The sequence below is a fragment of the Stenella coeruleoalba genome (genome assembly GCF_951394435.1).
Source record: "Stenella coeruleoalba genome assembly, chromosome: 9".
Classification (NCBI taxonomy): Eukaryota; Metazoa; Chordata; class Mammalia; order Artiodactyla; family Delphinidae; genus Stenella; species Stenella coeruleoalba.
In genome coordinates this window covers 77,348,310-77,369,412 of record NC_137155.1, presented here as the reverse complement: position 1 = coordinate 77,369,412, position 21,103 = coordinate 77,348,310, and the positions used below count along the sequence as shown (strand labels likewise).

Genomic DNA, 21,103 nt, shown 5'->3' with positions numbered 1-21,103 from the left:
AGAAAGTTAGTGATGTAATTAATGATAGCGTATTAGTTATAATCTGAAGAAATAACTCAGAATTCAGCATACAGAAATGCAGAAACATGAAACATGTAAAGAGGTTAAAAGATGTGGAGGAAAGAATCTACAGTTTCAAGATACTTCTGATAGAATTGGAAGAAAAGGCAGTATACAGGAAAAATGGGACAGATGCAACCTTTGAAAAAATACTGAACAAGATTCTAAAATTGATACAAGTCATGCATTATCAGATATAAGAAATACAACAAGTACTAACTACGATAAATATAAAAGTAGAAATTTTGCAGTGCAACTGCAGGACAACAGAGATAAAGAGAACATTTAAGAGAAACCAGAGAGAAAAGGCAGATTAACTACAAGGGAACCACAACTGGATTTCCATCAGACTTTTCAACTTAGATATATAAGCCTTCTGACAATGGGGTAGTATCTTCAAAGTGCTGAAAGATTACTAGCCTAAAATACTATATATAATCAACTAAACCATCATTAATAAGTAAGGGAGAATTAAAGACATTTTAAAAGAAAAAGAAAAACTGACTCAGCTTTTGCTAAAAGGAAGGAAGAAGGAAACTGAACTCAGAATGATGGAGTGTAATTCAAGAAATAATGGTCACAAAAAAAATATGGGTAAAGACAAGGGCGAGGGCCTCCCTAGTGGAGCAGTGGATAAGAATCTGCCTGCCAATGCAGGGGACACAGATTCCTTCCCTGGTCCAGGAAGATCCCACACGCCGCGGAGCAACTAAGCCCGTGTGCCACAACTACTGAGCCCACGTGCCTAGAGCCCGTGCTCCGCAACAAGAGTAGCCCCTGCTCGCCGCAACTAGAGAAAGCCCACAGACAGCAACAAAGACCCAACGCAGCCAAAATAAATAAATAAAAATTAAAAAAGGAAAAGGACAAGGGCAAATAAATATTGACTAGATAAGATAACATATTTGATAATGAATATTTTCTGACTAAATGTTAATATTAGTATATTAATAATAGTATTAGTACAGTAATATTTAGTATTACTTAATACTAAGTATTAAGTGTACTTAGTATACTTAAGTATAATTAAGTATTACCTTATTTATGACTAAAATAAGGTAGAATTAGCATATAATGAGCACTGCTTTATAAGATGGGAGCTGGTGAAAGAAGCAAAGCACTCAGTTTTCTACACTTAGGAGATGAGTTAAAAGCAAAAGAAATAGATATTTGGCCATCATTCCCATTCTAACACAGAGCTTCTAAAACCCTGAGAGTTTCCTAAGTAAGTGAGAGTGATAAAGGTGTTATGTTGATGCAGTGACTTTGGGAAGCACCTTAGGCTGGTTGTCAGGAGAAACAACCACAGGATTAGAGGGCTGGAACTTTCAGTCCCACCCACCCTGACCTCTGGGGCAGGCAGAGGGGTTGGTGGTTGAATAAATCTCCAGTGATCAGTGATTTAATCAATCATGTCGATGTAATGAAGCTTCAAAAACCCAAAAGGAGGGCGTTCAAGAGAGCTTCCAGGTTGGTGAACACATGGAGATCTGGGGAGAATGGAGTGCTGGGAGAGAGCATGGACACTCCTCACTGTTTCTCCATACCTCGCCCCATGCATCTCTTCCATCTGGCATTTCCTGAGTTATATTCTTTTATAATAAGCCTGTGATCTAGTAAGTAAATGGGTTTCTTGAGTTTTATCAGTCTCTCTAGCAAATTAATTGAACCCGAGGGGGTGTGTGGGGCAATACTGGGAACCTCTGATCTGTAGCCATTTGGTCAGAAGTACCGGTGACAACTTGGACTTGCAACTGGCCTCTGAAGTACAGGAGGGGGTCGTGGGAGCCTCCAGTCTGTAACCGGTTGACCAGAGCACAGGTAAACAATCTAGGCTTGCAACTGGCATCTCAAGTAGGGGGAGTGGGAGGGCAAGCTTTTCAGACTGAACCCTTCACCTGTGGAATCTGATGCTATCTCCTGGCAGATAGTATCACAATTGAGTTAAGTTGTAGGAAAACCAGCTGCTGTCCAGAGCATTGTTTGGTGGTGGTACAGAAACCACCCCTCACCCTCTCCCACACACAGGTTGGAACTAGGTCCAGGAACCTACAAGAACTTACATGTAAAATAAAAGTTTTAAAGCATGAGTGGAAATAATAAACACAAAATTCAGCATAATGATTACCTCTGGGGAGAGAGAAAAGGAAATGGGTTTGAGTAGGTGTAATATGTAGGCATTAACTTTTTCTGTCCGGAGGGGTTGGAGGTGGGGGCTTAAAGCATATATATATATATATATATATATATATATATATATATACAAGAAGTTATGATTGAACAAAGCTGAATGGGGGGTATATACATGTTAATATATTATCATGTTTTTTACGCTTGAAATATTTCATAATATTTTTAAGCTAACACTATGTTAAATCACTTTATGGAAGAATGGTGGGATTTTGGACTAAGTTAAGTAAGAGAGTGAGTTGCTTTTCAGAATAAATAATGGAAGTATAATGTTACAGTTTACCAACACCCCCTAAAGAAACACCCACAGTCATACCTTTTTACACAAAGAAACTGAAGCTCTGATGGGAGCCAGTGGGTTTCATCTATAAGCCTTAGGCATATGCAGGTGAGAAAGTGAATTCATTGGCCATCTATAAGATACGGAAAGCAAAAAGAAAAGGAAGTCTAAGAGTAGTAAGAACTGCAAGTGTCTCAAGTTATTGGACTCGCTGTTCCCAAACAAAGCTTTGATTTTTTTCCCAAAATAGAAAAAGTCTCATTATAAAGTAATTAATATTCTTTGAAAAAAAACTTTAAACACTGAAAAAAGTAACTTTAAATGATCTATAATTGTACTATCTAATAATAATCACTATTTATAGTTTCAGTATACAGCCTTCTATTCATATGTATATAGAGTGTTTACCAAAAAAAGCACACTCTACATTTTTTAAATCCGCTCTTCATGTTATATCTTAGAAATAGTTTCATGTCCAGAAAAAAAAAAACCCGTCATATTTCTTTCAGTGGCTGTGTGGCATTATACTCCTGTATGGTTATACCATAATGTATTTAATCAAACCACTGTTGGTTTTTCCAGTTTTTTCTCATACGCAATGCTGCCGTGAACACACTGCACATGCATCTTTGAGTATTTGTCCATTTGTTTCCTTGGGTAAGTTCCTGGAAGGAAATTGGCTGGATCAAGTGTTCATAATCCATCATAAGTCTTTTGGTATCAGTCAGGGTTCTCCAGAAAGGCCAGCAGGCTAGAAACTCAGGCAGGAGTTAATGCTGCAGTCTTGAGGCAGAATTTCCTCTTCTCCAAGTAACCTCAGTTTTTGCTCTTATCTACAAATCACCCCACATTGATATTAGTTCTTTGTTGAATATATACTTTGCATACACCTTTTTACTTTCTTCAGGGTATCCTTTAATGAGGAGACGTTCTTAATTTTAGTGTTAGTTCATGTAATCTATTTTTTTTCTTTCCTAATTAGTTCCTTTTTCAGTCCTCTTTAAGTAATCTTCATCTACTGAAAGGTGTGCTTATGTTTCCTTAGTTTTAATTTCTGTTCAAAAGTGGGAAAGGGAACTCTCATTAAGCAAAGTGTCTTCCCTGGAAACCTGTGTTGTAGGAAATTTTGCAATTAGGTATCAATCCACCAGACATCTTTTTCTCCTGCTCGGAGCAGCACCTCCCCCCCACTGCTTTGGGGGAACTTCTAAGAGCCTGCCCATTGTAGCATTCAGTAGTCTTTGCCACAGACCCAGACTGGGCTAACAGTGGTACTTTTGCCCCTTGGCCACAGTGAATGGTCCACATACGGCCTTACACCTAAGCTGAGGCAATCAGAGGTGGCTGCGGAGCTGTTGGCAGCTATGGTTCTAGCCCGGTGAGACTTCAGGGTAAGAACATGAAGCCAGTTCCTCAAGAGAAGCAGAGCAGAGAGACAGCAGACCTTGGCCATGTTGAGTCCCTGGCTGCCTAAAACCTTAACTCCACCCTGGACCTTCCTGTGGGGTTGGCTATGTGGCCCAATAAATTTCCAACACTTATTAAGATCTTTCTTACTTTGGTTAAGTCTTGAAATACGTGTGCTTGAAAATGTGGTTCCATGATTGTATGTTTGAGAATGCTCATGATATGTCTCATTCTTGGAGATTCACAATGTGTATTAGCATATTAAAGGCCGTAAAGAACCTGCAGTAAAAGAAGCCTGTTTGTCTTTATTTAACCTGATGATTCCCAACCTTTTTTTTAATTGAAGTGTAGTTGATGTACAATATTATGTAAGTTACAGGTGTACAATATAGTGATTTACAGTTTATAAAGGTTATACTCCATTTATAGTTATTATAAAATATTGACTATCTTCCTGTGTTATACAATATAACCTTGTAGCTTATTTTATGCATAGTAGTTTGTACCTCTTAATCCCCTCCCCCTCCCCCCTTCTCTCTCCTCACTGGTAACCACTAGTTTGTTCTCTGTATCTGTGAGACGGCTGCTTTTTTTGTTATATTCATTAGTTTGTTGTATTTTTTAGATTCCACATGTAAATTATATCATACAGTGTTTGTCCTTCTCTGCCTTATTTCACTTAGCATAATGCCCTCCAAGTCCATCTGTATTGCTGCAAATGGCAAATATTCATTCTTTTTTATGGCTGAGTAGTATTCTGTTGTGTATATAAACCACATCTTCTTTGTCTGTTCATCTCTTTTTGGACCCTTAGGTTGCTTCCATACCTTGACAATTGTGAATAATGCTGCTAGGAGCATTGGGGTGCATGTATCTTTTTGAATTAGTGGGTTTTTGTGTGGGTTTTTTTTTTTTTTCAGATATATACCCAGGAGTAGAATTGCTGGGTCATATGGTTGTTCTATTTTTAGTTTTTTGAGGAACCTCCATACTGTTCTCCACAGTGGCTGCACCAATTTACATTCCCACCAGCAGTGCACAAGGGTTCCGTTTTCTCTGCATCCTCTCCAACATTTTTGTTTGTGGTCTTTTTGAAGATAGCCATTCTGACAGGTGTGAAGTGATACCTCACTGAGGTTTTGATTTGCAGTTCCCTAATGATTAACGATGTTGAGCATCTGGTCACGTGCCTGTTGGCTCTCTGCATGTCCTCTTTGGAAAAATGTCTATTCAAGTGTTCTCCCCACTTTTTTAATCAGGCGGTTTGGTTTTCTTGATATGGAGTTGTATGAGCTGTTTTTATGTTGGATATTAATCCCTTATCGGTCATATCATTTGCAAATATTTTCTCCTATTCAGTAGGTTGTCTTTTCATTTTGTAGATGGTTTCCTTTGCTGTGCAAAAGCTTATGTTTAATTAAGGCCCATTTGTTTATTTTTGCTTTTATTTCCTCTGCTTTAGGAAACAGATCAAAAAAAATATCGCTGCAGTTTATGTCAGAGTGTTCTGCTTATGTCTCCCTCTAGAAGTTTTTATGGTCCCAAACTTATTTTTAACACAACTATTTTTTTTATGGCTCTTCTGTTAATAAATAGCTCATGGAATCTTGGCCAGCAGGTCATCAAACTGGGAAATGCTGGGTCATAGGCATGAAAGGCCTAACTGCAAGCTGATAAATGAAAGGTGCTTAATCTCTGAGCAAGGTTTAAAAAATGTGAACATTTACTAATTTATATGCAGATCATATGTTTGGGGGTTTTTTTGGTCAAAGAGTCTTCTGATAAAGAAAAAACTAGAAGATAAATTTAATGTAGGGGCTTCCCTGGTGGCACAGTGGTTGAGAGTCTGCCTGCCGATGCAGGGGATACAGGTTCGTGCCCCGGTCCGGGAAGATCCCACACGCCGCGGAAAGGCTGGGCCCATGAGCCATGGCCGCTGAGCCTGCGCGTCCGGAGCCTGTGCTCCGCAACGGGAGAGGCCACAGCAGTGAGAGGCCCGCGTGCCGCAAAAAAAAAAAAAAAAAAAATTAATGTAACCAATATGTAAACTTTTTTTCTCATGCAGGTTAGCCAATACACCTTTGCTATGTGCAGTTATAGAGAAAAAAAGTCTGAACCACAAGAATTAATGCAGCTTGAAGGATACACTGTGGATTACACAGATCCCCACCCAGGTAATTCTTAGTTGAATCACTTTCCCTGCCTCTCATGTATTCATGAAATTGTTATAAATATCCTGTGTCTATTCTCCATTTCAAACTCCATTCAGTGAATGGTACATATTCCATTTATATACCTAGACAAGATTTGATAGGATTTGAATTATATCTTTATGAGGCTACTTAGTTTTAGCCATAACTCATTATCTCTGTTATCTCAGTACAAGGATGAAATATGTGAAAGTTACTGTAACGGGGAAATTATATGAGAAATATCAGCAGTGCTTTCAGAAACTTCTTTACTGAAAAGCAAAAGGTACAAGAGACAGAAACAGGGAAAGAAATAGCTAATGAATAACTGTATATTATATACTACTAATTTTCTCCCCAGCATCACATTCTTGTACTTCTCTCCCTCCCTCCTAATATATTAATGCTGTGTATAGTACTGGACACTCAGTGCTTGAGATGAGTGAGTGAATGAATAAGTGAATGAATGAATGAATGAATATATGGAGATTAATGAAATTAATAAAGTGAGGTTAAGAAATATAGAGATACTAATGAATAGATTACGAAATTATTATAGATTAAAAATAGAAGTCAGTGATCCCATTCACCAATTGATCACTTAAAATGCAAAATATCTTCTCTGTGAAAGAATTTTGCAAAAGTAAAATTCCATGCAACGTAAGTATCATTTTTGTCTTGCCTGTATTTTTTTTACTGCTAAACTGGTCATATATATCTCCTGCATATAGAATGAGGAATGTGCCGGCAGATAATGACGTTCTTCCCCGGCATGGAATATCAGACTTTGCTATGCATTCCTTTGGGGTAGGTTTGTATGTCTTGCAGAATGCTGCTTTGTTACGAACGGTTCCCTAAGCTAATTTTAATTTCCAAAGTGATATGGAAGTGTGTAGCGTCGCCTTATTGTTTTCCTTCAATTCTTGGATTCTGGATTTGATCCTCAACTTGAAAATGATTCAAGGCATTGAGCTCAAAATCTGCCAATTGTGTACATTTTAAACAATGTCTTTGTTTTTCCTCCACAGGCCTTCAGGGTGGTCAGATGTTCTTCAATGCTGTTAAAGAAGGAGACACTGTAATATTTGCAAGTGAGGATGAACAGGATAGAATATTGTGGGTTCAGGCCATGTATAGGGCCACAGGTCAATCGTACAAACCCATTCCTGCAGTTCAGGCCCAGAAGCTGAATCCTAAAGGAGGAACTCTCCATGCAGATGCTCAACTTTGTAAGTTTGGTTGAAAAATAATTTGATTATCAATTAATAACCTTAATAAGATATAAAATTGCCTGAGTCAAATTTGTTCAGTATTATAGTTTACATCATTAACTGATTCCTAATTGAATAAGAATAGTTCATTTTAGTAGTCATAGAATCAGTTATCTAATTTTTCAGACAAACCTGGAATAAATGGTGCCTATGATTTCCAGTCATGAATTTGCCAAGCACTGGGATGTCTCTGGGAATCTCAAGAGCATAAAAGAAAATTGATTTTAACTTACTGTAATTTTAACTTACGTGTTCTATTGAAATGGGAAAAGTATTGCAAAATCAAACTGGCATTAAGATTCCAGAATACCAAAATGATGGACCATAACTTTCTAGAGTTGTTCCTAACAAACCAAAAGGATAATAGGCCTACTTTCTGTTGTAGGTCGGAAAAAAAAAGTCATCAAGGCAACTTTCTTTTTCTAGATACCTTTATATTCATGCCATTTTCTCAATGCTAATGTAAATCATTAAGAACTAAATTTTTCATTTTAATTTACAAGTAATTAATAACAAATTATGTAATAATGATAGAAACATTTTCAAATGTAGCTTTAATAATCATTAAACCAAATGTTTTCACTTGTTATACTCCTTTTTAAAACTTCTCTGGTTCCTTCTGTAATATAATAAATCAGTTTGTCTTTAACTGTAAGCTCAAATTGGAACTTTTCATTCAACACCCTTCTACTCTCAAGATTCCTCTCCAGGGAGCAGCATTTTGACATTCATTATTTTCTTCTCTCTTCTCATACTTTTCATGCAGCAAATAACTATTTTCTGTTCTTTTTTAGACACCCGATAGTATTACATTTAGACATCTTAAACAAAGGTACTTTAGGCCAAATAAAGATGGAATATGAGCTCAACTCCAGATTCCTGCATGCTTTAGGCTTCGAAGTGTACACCTTTAAACTTATCCCGATCCATCTTCAAGTGATGCATACGTAGTATAGGCATCTCACAATTGTATACTTCCATATCTCCCTTCCTGGCCCCTGCACACTTCTGGTCATACATTTTACTTCTACAAATGTTGTAAACCCCACAATACATTGATATTATTATTATGCCTTAAACAGTCAATTACCTTTTAAAGAAATTTAAATAATAAGAGCAAATGTTGTATACTCAACCGTGTAGTTACCATTCCTAGCACTCTGTATTCTCTTATAGAGATAGTTCACTTCTGAAAGGACTTCCTTTGACTTTTCTGTAGTGCTTTCAGCTTTTTTCTATATGAAAATGTCATTATTTTACCTTCACTTGGAAAGATGCTTCTTTTCAGTACTTTAAAGACTTTGCTCCACTCTCTGCTAACTTGCTTTTTTTTCTCCTGATGAGAAATGTGCTATCATTTTTGTTTCTTCCTCTGTATATAATGTGGTTTTTTTCTCAAGCTGCTTTAAAGATTTTCTCTTAATCACTGGTTTTGAGCAATTTGATTATAATGTGCCTTGGTGTAGGTTTTTTTTTTTTTTCGGTACGCGGGCCTCTCCCTGTTGTGGCCTCTCCCGTTGCGGAGCACAGGCTCCGGACGCGCAGGCTCAGCGGCCATGGCTCACGGGCCCAGCCACTCCATGGCATGTAGGATCTTCCCGGACCGGGGCACGAACCCGTGCCGCCTGACTCTCAACTGCTGCGCCACAAGGGAAGCCCAGCCTTGGTGTGGTTTTGGTTAATTGTCTCCAGTTCTGGACCAAGACTATTCTTAAAGACCCCAACTGCTGACCAGTGAACTTTGAGGTTTTATTTCCTGGCTGTTGGGAACAAGCACTGCTCCAGGCTCTGTGTGATGCTCCAGGCTCTGTGAATCTGGGGCATTGGCCCGTCTAATCCTTTAGGGTGGTTCTTTCCCCATCCTCGTATTGTTGCCTCCCTTGCGTGAGGTGGTCAGTATTCATTTGAATACGAAACGGGGCAGCGAGAGGGAACAGTAGTCTTTCCTGCAAACTCCAGCAGCCTTGGCCTTCCGGAACTGTCAACTCCATCTTTTCAACTCAGGGAGACCACTGGCTCTCCCTGGGTTCTCCTTCCCTGAGCCACAGCTTTGAAAGTTTCTCCTGGCATTAACCTGGGGCAACTAAAAGGCTCATCTCATTTGTTTCCCCACCTCTTAGGAATCACTCTCCTATGTTGCACGATGTCCAAAATTTTGAGAACATTTTAAAAAATATTTTTACATGAATTTTTAGTGGTTTCAGGTAGGAAGTTTAATCTGTTGTTCATGACACTGTCTTAATCAGAAGCAGAGTGATTGTTTTCTTCGTTAGAGCAGTGTTTCTCAATCTCAGCAAGACTATCCTTTTGGGCCAGATAATTCTTTGTTTCAGGGGTTGCGGGGAGGGCTGTCCTGTGTATTATAGGATGTTTACTATCATCCCTGTCTCCTACCCACTAGCTGCCTGTAGCACCTGATCGCACTGCCCCCCCCCCCAGGTCTAACGACCAAAAATATCTCTAGACATTGTCAAATGTTCCAGGGGACAGGGGAAAAGGTGGAGAAGGTTTACCCCCATTTGAGAACTGCCGAGTTCGGGTGACTTGAAAATTATTTTTGTGAAAATGTTTCCCTCATTCACTTGTGTTCCAGTATTTTTTCTTTACATCTTGTGTGCAAGGAATACCCAAGGATTGTGCTGGTATCATAAAGGATATCAACCATCTTACACACAATGGCAAGAAAAGTGGACAGGAACCACTGGTCTAGAACATTGATATCATGACTACATGATACAGAATTACTGAGTAAAGGATCTAATAATCAGTTTATTCAGATAGCCGTATAATTTCTTTCTAGCAAAACCTTTCTATTAGATAACAATGTGTTGTCAAGGCAGTGTTGATCAGGCTAAGTGGAACTGAATTTTCTAGCCCCTTGATAAAATTGTTTTAAAAAAGCTAAATTTGTTCTAAAAAGCCAAACTGTTCCAGTCGCGTTAAGAGCTTTCTTGTATTCCAGGCTCTTAGTAAAGTTTTCTGTCAGAGCAGACCATGCTGTTTTACCTTTCTTTAAGAAAGAAAAAAGAAAAAAAAAAGAGAGAAAGAAAGAAAAGGAAAGAAGAAAGAAAAATCTGTTTCTATCTCATCCAAATGAGCTACTGACCATGACCTTCATCACAGATGCGACTTGACTGCCCCAGAGAGTAGTTTTCCCTTTAGTATTTTCCTCCCTTCCTTGGCTTCTGTATTATTTATTTTTCTCTTTCTTGATCATCTCTCGGAAGAACAACTTTTAGAGTCATTAGTGGAAACTGAGAAAATAACATGAAATTAAAATGACTCGAAATAAACGTTTCTAAACATTTATTTAAATGTTTAAATATGTTTTTCATTTCTTTGCTGACCTATATAGCTGGTAAGGGTAAGTATTTTTATGATATTTTTTGCTTCACTATATTAAATTTTTTGTAATGATGGGATTTTTTGTAACATCTTTATTAGAGTATAACTGCTTTACAATGTTGTGTTAGTTTCTGCTGTATAACAAAGTGAATCAGCTATATGTATACATATATCCCCATATCCCCTCCCTCTTGCGTCTCCCTCCCACCCTCCCTATCCCACCCCTCTAGGTGGTCACAAAGCACTGAGCTGATCTCCCTGTGCTATGCGGCTGCTTCCCACTAGCTATCTATTTTACGTTTGGTAGTGTATATATGTCCATACCACTCTCACACCTCATCCCAGCTTACCCTTCCCCCTCCCTGTGGCCTCAAGTCCATTCTCTATGTCTGTGTTTTTATTCCTGTCCTGCCCCTAGGTTCATCAAAACCTTTTTTTTTTTTTTAGATTCCATATATATGTGCTAGCATACAGCATTTGTTTTTCTCTTTCTGACTTACTTCACTCTGTATGACAGACTTTAGGTCCATCCACCTCACTACAAATAACTCAGTTTCGTTGTTTTTTATGGTTGAGGAATATTCCATTGTATATATGTGCCACATCTTCTTTATCCACTCATCTGTCAATGGACACTTAGGTTGCTGCCATGTCCTGGCTGTTGTAAATAGAGCTGCAATGAACAGTGTGGTACATGACTCTTTTTGAATTAAGGTTTTCTCAGGGTATATGCCCAGTAGTGGGATTGCTGGGTCGTATGGTAGTTCTACTTTTTCAGGAACCTCCATACCGTTCTCCATAGTGGCTGTATCAATTTACATTCCCATCAACAGTGCAAAAGGTTTCCCTTTTCTCCACACCCTCTCCAGCATTTATTGTTTGTAGATTTTTTGATGATGGCCATTCTGACCAGTGTGAGGTGATACCTCATTGTAGTTTTGCTTTGCATTTCTCTGATGATTAGTGATATTGAGGATCCTTTCATGTGTTTGTTTGCAATCTGTATATCTTCTTTGGAGAAATGTCTATTTAGGTCTTCTGTCCATTTTTGGATTGGGTTGTTTGTATATTTTGGAGATTAATCCTTTGTCAGTTGCTTCATTTGCAAATATTTTCCTCCATTTGGAGAGTTGTCTTTTCATCTTGTTTATGGTTTCCTTTGCTGTGCAAAAGCTTTTAAGTTTCATTAGGTCCCATTTGCTTATTTTTATTTCCATTTCTCTAGGAGGTGGGTCAAAAAGGATCTTGCTATGATTTATGTCGTAGAGTGTTCTGCCTATGTTTTCCTCTAAGAGTTTTATAGTGTCTGGCCTTACATTTACATCTTTAATCCATTTTGAGTTTATTTTTGTATATGGTGTTAAAGAGTGTTCTAATTTCATTCTTTTACATGTAGCTGTCCAGTTTTCCCAGCACCACTTATTGAAGAGGCTGTCTTTTCTCCATTGTTGCCTCCTTTATCAAAGATAAGGTGACCAGTTGTGCGTGGGTTTATCTCTGGGCTTTCTATCCTGTTCCATTGAGCTATATTTCTGTTTTTGTGCCAGTACCATACTGTCTTGATGACTGTAGCTTTGTAGTATAGTCTGAAGTCAGGGAGCCTGATTCCTCCAGCTCCATTTTTCTTACTCAAGATTGCTTTGGCTATTCGGGGTCTTTTGTGTTTCCATACAAATTGTGAAATTTTTTCTTCTAGTTATGTGAAAAATGCCATTGGTAGTTTGATAGGGATTGCATTGACTCTGTAGATTGCTTTGGGTAGTATAGTCATTTTCACAGTGTCGATTCTTCCAATCCAATAGCATGGTGTATCTCTCCATCTGTTTGTATTGTCTTTAATTTCTTTCATCAGTGTCTTATAGTTTCTGCATACAGGTCTTTTGTCTCCTTAAGTAGGTTTATTCCTAGGTTTACTCCTTAGGTAAGAATAAACCTAGGTTTATTCCTAGTTTTATTTTTTTTGCTGCAGTGGTAAATGGGAGTTTCTCCTTAATTTCTCTTTCAGATTTTTCATCATTAGTATATAGGAATGGAAGATATTTCTGTTCAGGAATTTTGTATCCCACTACTTTACCATATTCATTGATTAGCTCTACTAGTTTTCTGGTAGCATCTTTAGGATTCTTTATGTATAGTATCATGTCATCTGCAAACAGTGACAGTTTTACTTCTTCTTTTCTGATTTGGATTCCTTTTATTTCTTTTTCTTCTCTGATTGCTGTGGCTAAAACTTCCAAAACTATGTTGAATAATAGTGGTGAGAGTGGGCATCCTTGTCTTGTTCGTGATTTTAGAGGAAATGGTTTCAGGTTTTCACCATTGAGTATGATGTTGGCTGTAGATTTGTCATATAATGATAAGATTTTTTAAAGTAATATCATGATCTTGTTTATGGTATCATGATACTGCTTTCTAGGCAAACCTGGAATATTTACATTAACTTTACCATTTATGAAACAGAAATGTTTATTTTTGCCACAACAGGAAAGTAGAAACAAACTAATATCTATCATTCATGTGGGCATAAAGGAAATGGCTATGAAGGTGTTAACAACAGCATGCAAAAAATTCTCTGTAATGTTTAGTAGAAAAATGCTAAATTATATATGTGATGCTCTTTTCACTCTATTAAAAAAGATTTTTAAATATATGTAGAATGATACCTAAAATATTTACATTGGATGCGTTTAATTGGAGGGATTGGTTGCTAATTCATTGCCTCTCTTGCCTGAATTTCTACAATCTATGTTATAACTTTAAAAAGAAAAGCTCATTTTTAAATCCAAGCATACCAAATGGTTAGGGATGGTCAGATCAAAATAATAAATTTATGAAATCTAACTTATTAGGATACAACCTTATTATCTTTTAAAAAGTATATATAATGGTGTGTATTTATAGATTTATCCAGTAAGTGTATCTATTCTACATCCATATTTCTTTGACTTTCAAGGTCTACAGAAATTCTAAGGAAAAGGGTAAATTGGAGTGTGGTTGGGGGAGTACTGTTGAGTTTTTCTGCTTCCGTCTGCCTCTTGCCAGATGGATGACGTTGTTTAAACTGTCCTTCTTTGCTGTCCCCAAACAAAATACTGTGCAAGCACCTTTTTCTTTTTTACATTTTCCTCTCACACATATAATGTGTATGTTACATAATACAATACAACACAGTACTAGTTGACTTTCAATAATAAGTCAATGTCAAAAATGAACCAGAGTACTTACCTTCTTTTCAATTTTAGCCAAACTTTTAAAAAATTCTTAAATCAGACTGTAAACTTATTTAACTTTATAAGTTAATTCTCTTGATTGATCTAATAAGTTAAATTTCACCCTTCATCAGTAAAGTATATCCTACTTTATATTGAATATATTATTTCAAATAAATGTTGAATATCTGTGTACTTTGCCTATGATTATAGGTCTGTATGTGTTGATTAAGATTGTCATCATATATAAGTATTATTTATTTGTTATTTGCTGCAGAAAGTAAGATGTGTAAATCCATACATTCATTTTTAATCAATTAACGAAAACAAGCTAAGAAATTATTTGGGTCAATAATAGAGGCATGAACAGACCCCTCATGAATATATCTACCAACCTTTATTGTTAGGTCTTCAGCATAAACCATATGTATGTGAACATACCAACAAGATAATCTACATAAAATTTTAAAACATTTAAACTTTTCCTATTGAAGTCTATATGGGTGCTCTAAAAAGAGAAGTGGTACTTCTCTGTGCCACTTTTAACTTGCTGTAAATTTTCAAGCTCAGTGAGAGTTGGTGCTAAAAGGAAATTCTAATTGGGGTGGGTAGTGGTAAATGCAGCTACAGGCAAACTCCTGAACATAGGATAATTTTAAAACAAGTTATTGTATTTCAAAGGTTCATTTGCTGCTTAGTTGAGCTCAAGGTTTTGCAGAGAAGACAGGCTCTTAGCTAGCAGCACCGTCTTCTTAGTCCTTTTGGTACTGGAGTCCCAGGCCTGGGACCAAGCACCTGAGTGGTCTCAGAAGGCTGATAAATGACCTCCTCTTCTACGGTGCCGTCCTGTTCTTGCCCCTTCCTCCAACTCTCTTTTTCTTCCCCTTTCCCTTTTGTATCCCTAATCTCTCACACCACCAGGAACAGCAATAAAAAAAAGAAAGAAAGAAAGAAAGGAAGGGGAGGGAAGGGAAGGGAAGGAAAGAAAAGGAAAGGGAAGGAAAGAAAAGTAAAGGTAAGGAAAGAAAAGAAAAAGAAAAACATGTAGCATCCTTAGAATTAGTTGCAAAGGAAAGAGAAACATTTCAGTTAATTTTTACCCTTCTCACATTCTGATTTCTGACTTAGGTACCCTTCCTGGGATTTGGGTTCCTGAGCACATAGGAGCTGGCTGTGGTCAATGCCCACCAAATAGCCCTCCCACCACAGTGGGACCTGCCAGCTTGCTAGTAGACCTCACATGGTTTTCTATGCTAGCTATTTTCAAGTCGTTGTTAACTGTTTAAATTGATACTGTGAACCTGCTAATTATTCTTTTCTCTTGACTTCCAATAGCTATTACCCTAATGAAAAACTTAAATTTTCAGGTCCCATTTGAATAAAGCCTCTATAATTTCTTAAATCTATAGCCAATAGTAATCCTTCTCAATTTGGGTTTTATTCCACCCACTTTTACCACACCTGGTGAGAGTACTACCTAAAGACGCTGGAGCATGTATCCAACTGTTACCATAGAAACTCTCCACCAGTACCCTCATTTATCATGTCCAACATCTGTACTTAGTCCGCAGGTTAATCATCACAATATATGACAGTTTTACAGTACATTGTTTTAGCTCTTATCTTGTTGGCTTCTTTCGATGATTTCCTTATATTGTTTCAGAAGACAAACTGAACTGAGCTGAGTTGTCATTGAACATTTGATTAGTGCCATGAATAATTTTCCGTTTAAGACTCATCACCATAATTCTGTGTTATGGTGAACATGAATTGAAGATGATCGAGTGTAACTCAGTTTTAAAGCAAGTCTCCAAGCCTTGGATTTGGTTATGTAATTGATTGAAAGCATGTTTTCCATTTGACCCAGATGATAACTCTGTGTTACCCTCACAGTTAATAAAGACATGTTATGCTAAGAGAAAACTTTATGAAAATATTCTTTTATAAAAATAAGACACTAGCTATTTTAATGATAATTATTTTCCTATTTTACTTTAGTTCATGAGAGGATTTTAAAATGAAAGGTTTCCCACACAGGGAAACCTTTCTAATTTATTGTCTTTCTAATTTATTTTTATTCATAAATTCATGGAAACTAATGGTAAAATAGTGCATGGTGAAGTTTATTTACATAAAATATTTTGAATTGTGCTGATCAGGTGGCATAGAAAGTACATTTCACTATCATAGAATTTACATCCCTGAAGAGATTGTAGGTTGTTGTTGCTGTTTTTAATAAAAATTTTAGTAGGTTTGTTTGCCTGTATGTTTTTTCACCGTCAATGTACATTCTATGTTTGTGACTTAAATTGCTATCATAAATATTATTTTTATCAGTAATACTGTTTGCTAGAAAAGTACTTTCCTTTTATGTGTGTGATTTGGAAAGGTTTCTCACATTAAATAATATATGGTTTTGAGTTATATTTCATAAGGAAGATAATTCATAAAGTACCTTTATTTTTGAAAATATGATTTAATTATGGGAATGAACTATAGACTCAGTTTTTTTCAGAAACTTGTGTATCTTATTTAAAGACTGTATACCCATTATTTTAAAATAAGAATTTTTTTCTACAAACCTTTATAGTAAAAGGAGAATTATGGATTTTTTTCTCTGAAGTTTATTACATATCCTTTTCTCAACACATAAACCATTAATGGGTGTTATTTTTAACTTCTTGTTATGACCTTCTCTGGTGAAAAAAATAATGAATAAAATTCAGCAGATGTTTTATAAAACTAGTAATTTAATTTCATAAAGGTGATACTAAAAGATTTTTTTACTCAAATGAAGAGATGAAGATTCTAAGATAAATTCTTTAAAATACAAAATCTTCTGATTTTATAATATGTATGCCTTGCATTTTTCAATATTCTTCCTCCACATTTGATATTATTTCACATTATCATATACTTAACTTTATATTAAAAGACTATCAGACATAAGAATAAAATACAGGAGAAGTTGGATTATCTTATTTCTCAGTTCAGGAAAAGCAGTTTAGTTTAGTGTTCATGCAACTAACACTAATTACAACATGTAATGTCTTTAATCATTCAGATAAGTAATTACTAAATGCAAAAGAATACATATGCTACTTTCTCCATGGACCATAACTGTATCCCTTACATCATTGATGAATGGCCATTCATTGCTTGCTTGCTGCATTCACCTCTTGATATCTGTCACTGATGTGAGATATAAATTAGTTTGTGTATCTTTTCTTTTTACATGTGATTCTGAAGACCCTTCAGCTTGAATTATATAGTTCTTCCGTCCACAAATATGGCTGAAAGTTGAACTTGACATGGATCAATATGATCTGGGCTAAATATCTAAATGTGACTGATTATGTTAGCATCATGTCCACAGATCAATATTGAGTTTTATTATGAGCCTGACTCTATAATTGGGTTTAATCAATAAGCTTTTGTCTCCTTTCCTTTGCAGTTTTAGGGTTGGACCATATAGATTTTTAAAAACTGCATTTAGCTTACATTTAGGACTCTGCTTCTTGTGATGACCAGTAATGAGATCTATCCGTGAATTTTAAGGAACAATGGAGCCTCAGCTCTACCACTGTGAGGAGAGCCCACTTTTATCTTGATAACTGATTGCTTGCCCAATATGCGCGACATCTCTAACAGAGCTAATGTAGTAACACCCCAGCACTCCTTTCGGGTGGTGTGTGGCGCTCTCTCTCTCTCTCTCTCTCTCTCTCCTTAGTAAATAACTCACATTGAAGACGTTGACAAAACATACCATTAATGAAAGCAATCATAAAAGCTTGCCTTTTGATAAACCCGCAGGGTCTATAGGCGTTGAAAGATGCAATCTGTAAAGAACAATAAATTTGGGCTTTTGATTGAAGGGCCATTTGGGACGTTGTGCTTTGTCTGCATATTTGCACAAACATGATGCTCCCTTTTTCATGTCTCTTAAACTTGAAGCCTGAGAGCATTCATTGCCATTTCTACATTAAAGTTGGTCCCATTAAAAGCTCCCTACAAAAAAAAAGACTGGAAGTGATCCAGCTGAAGCTAGTATGTTCATTTCTGCCCTAGTTTGCCATTTGGAAAGCAGGCTTCTAGCCATCGTTGTCGGTTTTCTTTATAAATAGGCCCGGGTTCTTTTCCAGGCAGTTCCTTCAGTAAATGTATACTTCAAATGCATCAAGTTTTCTTAAATTAGGGGGAAAAAAGATGATTCCTGTGATGGATATTTGAAGTAGCTTTGAATGTGAATAGAATTTCTTCATTCCAAATGATTGGCAGATTTTTCCCTGTCGTTTTTATTTAGGCTCCAAAAAATGTTGCATTTTATGGTTATATGCTGAATTTGTGGCATCATATTTTATGTAATGGAAAGTAGTCATCTGTTATCATGAGACATACATTTTGTGTTGTTCAAAAACCACATTTGCCTGTTATTAAAGTACAAAAATAAATGGACATGCCTTTCTGAATTTACAGATGCAGACCGTTTTCAGAAACATGGTATGGATGAGTTTATTTCTGCGAATCCCTGCAAGCTTGACCACGCCTTCCTTTTTAGAATACTCCAGAGGCAGACATTGGATCACAGACTGAACGATTCCTATTCTTGCTTGGTTAGTACAAATCTGTCTATCTCGTCCCCTATGGGTTAGAGTGAAAGATTTTTTAAAGTGAGAAATACTTGTTATGAAGCAGCCTTTTATTATCCCTGACTCATTTAATAACTATAGTTGGAGTTAGGGATAAAGGATTCCAATCGATTGCTTCCCAATTTGAAAATTATACACTTGAAGACCACTGCTGTGCCACTCAATAGACAGGAGAATGGACTCGAACAGACTCTGAACTGTGGTTTCTCAGTCCCTCCAGAGAAGGTGGAATGAAAATAGAAGGCTTTACTAAAGATAAAAAACCTCTGTGATAGAATTTACTAACACCTGTACAGACATTTTAAGGTTTAAATTCTGCTCACCTAATGGTGATACTGTTCATGTCTCTCTTTTGTTCCTAGAAAGACAATCTAAGTGACAGGGAAAAGGAACAGTGCAATAAATAATACGATGACAGGGGCTGTATGTAACAGAGGAAAGCTTTAGTTTCATCTAACCCTCCAAGGATAATTTGAATTTCCTTTAAAAAAAAAAGGCATTAAATCGAGTAGCTAAACTGCTACTTTGTGTTTAAACCAGCCAAAATTCGGGATACAAAGTATAATTTACATTTAGAAGGAATGCTTGACTCCTTAGAATGTGGGCATTAAACTATAGCCTAAAAATCGTATGTACCTTTAAATCCAAGGATTTTTGTTCATGGCAGTTCCTCTGGAATTTCTCCAGCTGGAATATCCCTATTTCTATCACCACTTAGTCTGTTGGCTGCTGAGCATGGTAGCTGCATGCAGTAAAGTTACACTCTCTTTAAAATAAGATTTTAGACAGGATGTGCTGTCAGCTCATCAGAGATGTTTCAGTCGACAGGAAGAAATTAAACAATTTATTGCCATGATCGTGCTGATGGTTCGTTAATGCATTTATAGACTCTTTTTTAAGTACCTATTATTCAACAAGTAATTGTGTAGCTTAAACCCAATCCAGCCCAAACTTTACAATTACATGGAGAGTAAAACAAGTCATCACAAAACCCTAATGTATCTTTCTGTGGACAAGCACACGTAGACTGATCATCAATAAGAACACTTTCCTCTGGGATTCCACTCTGTGGGGTTAGTTCCTGAACTGTCAAAAGTCGTTTTCATTATGTGGATGACCTCACGTGCCATATGAAGTGTGAGGAGAACACTACAGTGTGTCTTCAACTGCACCTAGAGGGTAGGTGTGATTAGAAAGAGTGTTTGAGCGCAAGATGACCCTGGATGTAAATCATGGCTCAGCAGCGGATTTGCACTGTCATCTTGAGCAATTCACTGATTATCTCTGAACTTTAGTTTCTGTATCTGTAACATGGAGTCATAGTAACTACTATGCATGATGGTTCTAAATATTAAATATATACATAGTATGTCTGGTACTGTGCCTGTACTGTCACCACAGTAAGTAGTATTCTGGTTTTCTTTTTTCTCCTCTTCCTTTTTAGTTAATTTTTATTGCAGTCTCATCTTTCTGTATTTCTCACTGTTCTTTTCCTTCTCTTGCACAATTATGCTGCCCCCTTTGAAAACTCTCCATTCCCCCTTCTTTCTCTTTTTTATCTTAAATTAATCCATATAATCCCCTGAAATATTTTATAAACCAGCTCTACCTAACCTGGCCCTCTCTTGTTAACCAAGCATACACACCCATCCTAACATCTCATTTCAAGAGAACCAGAAACTGCTGCTGTAAAACATTAACTTTGTTGTATTGGTCATAGAAAGACAATAGAATGAGAACAATATCCCAAATATTTAAATACCCAAGTAGTACATGTTTACCACTGCTAGACTTACTGAAATTCTCTTAGTTCACTTTATAAAATGCTTTTGGAAACTAGGCAATTTCAGTTATCAGGTCTGCTTTACCATTCTCTTTTTAATTGATTCATATAGAGATTGACGTTTTTTGTAATGTCATTCTTTGTGACTGACAGTTTAGATGCTGTGAATAAATTTGACTAATTGTGAGTGACAGTGGAGGAGAAGAGGTTGCCCATGCCTCACTGTGGCAATAAAGACAGGATGCTTTCACGTTGTCAGTGGCCCAGATCAGTTCCAAAATTGATGACATTCGCTCTTTAGAAAACAATAGGAAACATACTACTAATTTTAAAAATATTGTCAAAAGACACTGTAACGCAGCTTCTGCTTATAATGCCTAAGAGTGCCTACAGAAAAGCAAATCCTGGTACAGAAAGAGAAAAAAAATATATATATATATATATTTCTGTTCTTCCTTTTGCAGGGGTGGTTTAGCCCTGGCCAGGTCTTTGTGCTGGATGAGTACTGTGCCCGTTATGGCGTGAGGGGCTGTTATAGACACCTCTGCTACCTTACAGAACTGATGGAGCATTCAGAAAACGGTGCTGTCATTGACCCAACCCTGCTTCATTACAGCTTTGCGTTCTGCGCCTCTCATGTGCATGGCAACAGGTATTTTTACTTGCAAACACACAGTGAAATGTGGAGGGGTGACTTGGGAAGAGAGAAAAATGCTATTA

General features: G+C 36.8%; 1 protein-coding gene across 7 annotated transcripts in view; it reads left to right on the top strand.

The window, feature by feature from the left end:
* The window catches only part of CADPS2 (calcium dependent secretion activator 2), a 486,383-nt gene that overhangs the window by 305,137 nt on the left and 160,143 nt on the right, over positions 1–21,103 (top strand). For all 7 annotated transcript variants that reach the window (XM_079931397.1, XM_079931396.1, XM_079931395.1 and 4 more), the window contains 4 exons: positions 6,003–6,111; positions 7,155–7,355; positions 18,428–18,564; positions 20,848–21,035. In XM_079931397.1, the coding sequence (XP_079787523.1) occupies positions 6,003–6,111; positions 7,155–7,355; positions 18,428–18,564; positions 20,848–21,035 (635 nt within the window). The remainder of the gene's footprint in view (positions 1–6,002; positions 6,112–7,154; positions 7,356–18,427; positions 18,565–20,847; positions 21,036–21,103) is intronic.